The sequence below is a fragment of the Pimephales promelas genome, chromosome 19 (assembly GCF_988280905.1).
Source record: "Pimephales promelas chromosome 19, fPimPro1.hap1.1, whole genome shotgun sequence".
NCBI classification, from domain to species: Eukaryota; Metazoa; Chordata; class Actinopteri; order Cypriniformes; family Leuciscidae; genus Pimephales; species Pimephales promelas.
In genome coordinates, this window is record NC_142787.1 from 18,736,808 (window position 1) to 18,743,158 (window position 6,351).

Here is a 6,351-nt window from a genome sequence, read left to right on the forward strand (position 1 = left end):
AAAAAAATCCATCTCTTTACAAATTCAGCAATTACTCAAAATACAAGTTCATGAGGTCTTGAATATGCTGCCCAGAAAGGTAATGAGAAAATTGACAAAGCTACCAAATATTGAACAATAAAAGACAAACATAAGTACATAAAAACTGATACACGAGTAAAAAGCCATAAAAACTATAAAAATCATCTGAACCCATGACTTCATGTGCAAACGCATTCAACAAAGCACCCATTAAACAAAGATCCATCAGGCTGCTAGTGTGCATGGTAAAGTCTAAACCAGACACTATTCAATTAAGAGTGTCCAAAGGCATGAACGGAAAGAACCAAATAAACAGATGCAATGGTCACATAAAAATAAATCGTATGACTTATTTGACCCATAGCTTGGCTCGGAGCATTTCTATAAACTTTTAGCGGGCATCTGTAGCCGGTTAGCTGGTGAGGTGACCCATCAGTCCGGGATGCAGAGCGTTTTTAAAGACCTCCTGTCGGTGGAGGGATGGCATGTACAGGGCAGAGGCTCCTCCGGGATGGGCTGGTCCAGGATAGCCTTGCCCTGGGAGGGATGCGCCAACCATGTGGTGCGGAGGTGGTGGACTCTGCTCATAATACTGGACTTCGGAACATTCGTCGTCAAAGGGCAATGCTAGGCGCTTTCCCTTTTGTCTACGATTGCAGAACCACACACGTACTACCTACAGAAAAAAAAAAATGAAGTCAAATGGGTTTTAAAAGCACTGACTAATTACGAAGGGTCCACAGACTTTGAGGCATGCTCACATCTCTCTCCAGGCCTAGGTCGTCGGATATGTGCGTTATCTCTAGAGTGTTGGGTTTGGGACACTTCACAAAATACGACTCGAGAGCAGAACGGACCGTGCCTTCCAAACTGGTCCTCCGCTTTCTTTTTCTTGTGTCAACGAACACCCGCTCTATTTTGTACATCTGAAAAATATAAGACAAACTTGTTCAACATTTAAAACGATCACTGCATTGAGAGATCAAAATTTGTGTACAAATGACCTGGAAAACTTGTAATAGTTGCACCTTGGTTGAAAGTGTACCAGACTTTTTCTTAGCTGTCAGGCAATCTACAGAACATGTGAGAAAACTGACTAGACTGGCCAAGACTTTAACTTCGTATTTGTGGTGAAATAAGCAGGCTGACATTGCAAAACCTTGTAGTCCTAACTAATCAAAGTATCAGTAGATCATCAAAAGAGGGGGGGGGGGGGGGGGGCAAAGCACAGGACTTTGATTGGACAAAGGCAGATCTTAATGCAAGCGTTCAGCCAATAACAAGAAAGGAGCGGGATTAATGCAGAAGAAACAATATGGCTTTATGCACAATCTCTTCCGTGTTTTGTCGCAGCCCATCCAGTTACAGCCGGTTTTGCATTAGGTGGAGATAGTGGCAAATTACAGTTGGTGTTAACAAAAACTTCATGCGGTTAATGTGAATGTTAACAACACTGAGGCAGTTAGGGCGAGTTGAGGGCGAGTATTCTCTCATATAATGCAAATCAGTTTCTAAAACCGTTGTCTCCGTTTCTGAGAAAATGAATTTTATTGAAGTTTTGCTGCCATACACTTTGCCTGCAGAACACGCAATGCGGAAGTAAAGAAACTGGCTGAGATCCTACCGGACATACGTCAGCAGGGTTTGTGCACAGATCCTATTGGATAAGTCCTGCATACATCACCAAAGAAGTCTGTCAATCAGTTATGACAGACTTATGACAGATCTTATTCATTCACAATAAGATCACTAACAGCTACATTTAGAAAAGAGATCAAGTGAATTTACATTTCATAACTTTAAAGCATACCTCGTTTCATTGTCAATTTAGAAAAAAAATAACTCTAATAATTTTGCTAAAATCATATGCACTTTGATGAAGTCTTGTGACAATGTAGCACGCCAGGAAAGTGTGGTTTCATTGTAAACGATGAAGGCTACTGTTCTGCACATAGCTCATGTGTTGTAAACGGGTGACTCAAGTAAATATCCTGAAGTTCAGTGACAGGTAGTCAGTTTTGAGCGCCCCTAGTGTAATGTAGTGTACTTACATCCTGCGGGTTTTCGGAATTCTCGGCCTCATTCAACCACCTCTGTAGCAGTGGCTTCAGTTTACACATGTTCTTGAAACTAAGTTGGAGAGCCTCAAAGCGGCAGATAGTCGTCTGACTGAACATTTTGCCTAAATAAAAGTGCAACGGTTAAATAAAAATAAAAACACAATTTCACACATATACATTTATATCTAATGGTTAGTCCTCAAACTCACCGTACAAGTTTCCAAGAGCGAGTCCCACGTCTGCCTGCGTGAAGCCAAGAGTGATGCGTTTGTGTTTGAGCTCTTTAGCAAACTGCTCCAAGTCTTCTGTGGTCAGATTCTCCTATTATTTTTAAAAAGCAAAACAATTTAAGTATATTAAGTTATAGTTTATCTAAATCAAACTACATTTAAAAAAAAAAAAACCTCACCTCCTCCTCAGAATCACTGCAGCCTCCACTGGAGGACCCGCTGCTCCTGACTGGGCCCTGCGCCTGACCGGAGATGTTTGGCGCGGAGCCTCCGTTGAAAAACCCTGGGCTTCCGAACCCATTTCCGGGTGGGGAAGGAGACAGAGAGGGAGATGATGCCGATGGAGTCGGGGGAGCTTGAGAAATATTAGCGGGGGCCGTGATATGTGCCAGTCCAGGCCAAAACGAATGGTTCCAGGGTGCGTAATAATTCACCCCTGTGGGGACGGATGACGTACCGGGAGTGAGATGATATTGTGACGGCGGCTTGTTTTCTTCACTGGAGAATTCATCAATATCTTTCTCGGTTTTTACTTCAGATGGCATCTTGATTTGTTCCCTGGTTTCGGCGATAGGCGGGCTTATGTTTACTGGTTGGGTGGCTGCCGTCGCGCCCGCCACCTGCCCGGTGAACTCGGGGGCAGCAAACGGGTACCAGTGTTTGGGTTGCGCAAAATCACTACCTTGCAAATCGCTCGTTTTAAAATCTCCAGAAAATGGGAAGAAGGTTTGGTGTGTCCCAGAGCTGATTCCGTTGAAATGGGCTTTGTTGAAAAGCAGACTTGGATCCTGAAGCATGCCGTGCGCGAACTGCAAGGACGCACCGCCAAGTCCATCCAGGCCCGGGGCTTGATGATACATGGCCCTGTTGACCTCGTAAGGTCTGCAGTCTGCTCCCGTCGGGCTCTGCGGTCTCTCCGTCATCTTCCCACAAAAAAGTTCTTTGGATTTCAAACAAAAAAAGCGTCGAGACTTCTAGTTTGATAATCAATAATCGGCGACCAGTGGCTTCATGCCTAGATGTTTTCTTTTTAAAATGAGCGAACTAAAACAAACCTCTAAGCCTCAGATTGTGCGTCCCAACTTCAGCCTGTGCTGAAATGCGCGCAGTTTTTGTGTGATTGCCATCAATTAGGCCTTTAGAATGACCCAGAACTCACCAACTCTTCCCAATCTCAACTCTGATCCCGTCCCACACAGGTTTTCCTAATCAATCGGAGTTGGAGGCTGGGGTCTTAACCACCTCCTCTCCCATTGGTCACCTGAGACAATAAGCCACAGCTGACTTTGTAAATGAACTTGGTTTTCTCATTGGGTGAGGACACGTTTGGGAGATGTGCGTGCATTTTCCAAAGTTGCACAAACTTCAAATAAAATCTTAATGAAACTTCAATCAAACCTTTAAAAATCTATAATATGAAATGTAGCCTAAAATAATCTGTAATTTTGTTTAGGAGTAACATCCAGTAACATTAGCTATTATGCGTGTTGAGTATTTACAATGCAAAATAGAACTAGGCCTACATATTCATGTTTTATATTCATGCCACATTAAGTAAACTTTGTTTCAGTAATATGCTCTTAATGAGTTGTTCTTGATGGTATCGACATCACTTTATGCACTTTATTGTGCAACTTCGTTTAAACAGGTTCCAATTTATTATATTGTGAACAAAATTTATCATAAAACGGAATAATTGATAAATTAATGCATTCACACGCATTATTCCTGTTCTATTTGGTTAAGACATGTAGATAAAAGGTGAATTGTTTTGTTTGTCTGTTGCTGATAAGCAATTGGATTACAAGCGTCACATCTCCCACCTTCACGCTGCTTGTTGAACCACAGATATGAGCAGTTTATACAAGGGTATTTAAAAAAAAAAAGAAAGAAGGTAATAACAGCCTACTACTGTGGAATGTGGAATAACATATTTTTAGCTGTGTAATTTAATTTTTCCCCATAAGAAATTAACTCGGATTTTTTTTAAAGATGCTTAAAACAATTAGGCTATATGTTAGGCTATAGTCTAAAGAGAGAGAGAGAGAGAGAATATAAAGTTAACAAAATCGCAAAATTAAAACAGCGTTCAATGAGCCCTAAAATTCGCACAAAAAATGTTTTATTGTCTCAAAACAAAAATGTATGATGATCTCGTGTTTAGAATAGCATGTGTGCTCCCACTTCTAATTTTCACCATCACTCCCTTTAAATCCATTTTAAATACATATAAAACCTGTTTTCTACTTGCTTAAAAAATTATATAGGCGCCTATATATGCTTCCTATTATAGGCTATAGGCCAGAGGGAGTTAGAAAAAGCTTATAAATTCGATCTATTCAGTCAAAATCGAATTGATCTAATTTTATTTTATTTAGCTATTAGGCTAATTTATTATAGCCAATAGGAGAATTTAAGTCTGGGTGCGGCGACAAACAAAAATAAAAACATTGATTAAAACGGTAAAACAGTTTAGAGATATTGTAATATATAGCCTAAAACGAAAGTGATTGTTTTGTTAATATTAGCATGTAGGCTATATGCGCAAGCTTCGTGCTTGTTTCATTAAAGTTGTTTAGGTACATTTCGTAAAAGCTCTAGAGTCGCATCGATACAGCTGTGCACCCCCGACCGAGCCGATCGGTGCAGATTGCGGCAGGAAGACGCGCCGCAGGAAAGTGGATGGGGGAGGCATTGTGCCACAAGAGCCCGAGGCCCCCCGCCGCTCCCAGAGCCACAGTTGCGATGGCCGGCCATTAGCTGCCTTTCAGCATTGAACAATAAGTCTCAACCCTTTGATTCCTCCCCCACCCCCTCCTCTCCTCCGAAACAAACACAGTTTCAAAGTCGTCAAAGTTTCACCGACGCACTAGTCCAAAGTCTCTCTCCAGCGTAAACATGCACGTGTAGTTTATTCTGGAGTTTGATCGCAAAGTATGTTAAGGAAAGAAATGATCACGCACACATATAACTCTGCAATCTGCTTTGATTCCCTGTCTAATCCCTCTGATGCTTCAGCACCACCCACCCAGGGCATCACACACACACAAGCACCATCAGTACAAGCACGGCCAACACAAATCTACAACAATCAACCCCCTGCCTCCAAACACACTCTTGCAGACCAGGAGCTATAGGTCACAAACTGAGCTGTCCATCTCTCTTGGTCACAAAGCCGAGGAAAGGACACACAGGAGGACTCCGGGGCCAGTCAAAGCTTTTAAAAGACATCAAACCACTGCTGCAGGCATTGTGCTGGCCCATGGACTTGGTGGGGATTGTTATGTAAAGTGCAGACAGAGGAGGAGAAAGTGGGAAGAGAGATGACACAGGCCGGGGTGGGGTGTGCAGCGAGGGACGGCAGGATCAGGATTAGGCCACAAAACACTCCCAGGTGGCTCTGTTTGGCAGACCGTGTCTATTTTTTGTGTACTGTGAAATTTAAACTCTGTAAATCTTTTCTTGAGATAACTTCTGCAAACATTGACTTGTGGCATTTCATTGCAACAAGCAGTTTCCGGTTGTTATTAATATTGAGCAAAGTCATCACCCCGCCCTTGTTGACATTTGATGCACTTTGACATTTCATGCTACATCTGCATCAGTTTTTTTAGAATCACAGAGGTGCGGAAACCAAATGAGATATTGGTGTTAATCAAAGGGTGGTAAGCAGGTTGAGAAATGGTTTGAAGATTGAAGAACACAAAGTCAAACAAACATACAAAGATACTAATCAAATTTCTGCTTTAAACATTCCAGTTGCTTTCTGATCTCACTTTGTTATAACATGGAAGCTAAAGTATTATCTATTATAAAATAAGGTTATTATAGGGAAAAAAAAAAATATTAACTGAATTTCTTTAACTTATTTTATTTCAGCTATATTGTGAAATAAAAAATAAATGAAAATTATATATATATATATATATATATATATATATATATATATAAACAATAATTAATAAAATGACAAAAAATACAATGTTAACTTTAGACCAACTCAAAAAATAAAACAAAATACACTTAATTCAAATGACAAA

At 41.0% G+C, this 6,351-nt stretch overlaps 1 protein-coding gene across 1 annotated transcript; it reads right to left on the minus strand.

Moving 5' to 3' along the window:
- pou5f3 (POU domain, class 5, transcription factor 3) lies at positions 1-3,550 on the minus strand. Its single transcript, XM_039668882.2, has 5 exons — positions 2,491-3,550; positions 2,291-2,402; positions 2,073-2,203; positions 783-947; positions 1-697 (listed from the first exon to the last, which is right to left on the minus strand). The coding sequence occupies exons 1-5, from the start codon at positions 3,232-3,234 to the stop codon at positions 434-436; spliced, it is 1,416 nt and encodes a 471-aa protein (XP_039524816.1). The 5' UTR covers positions 3,235-3,550; the 3' UTR covers positions 1-433.
- Between the last annotated feature and the right edge of the window lie 2,801 nt (positions 3,551-6,351).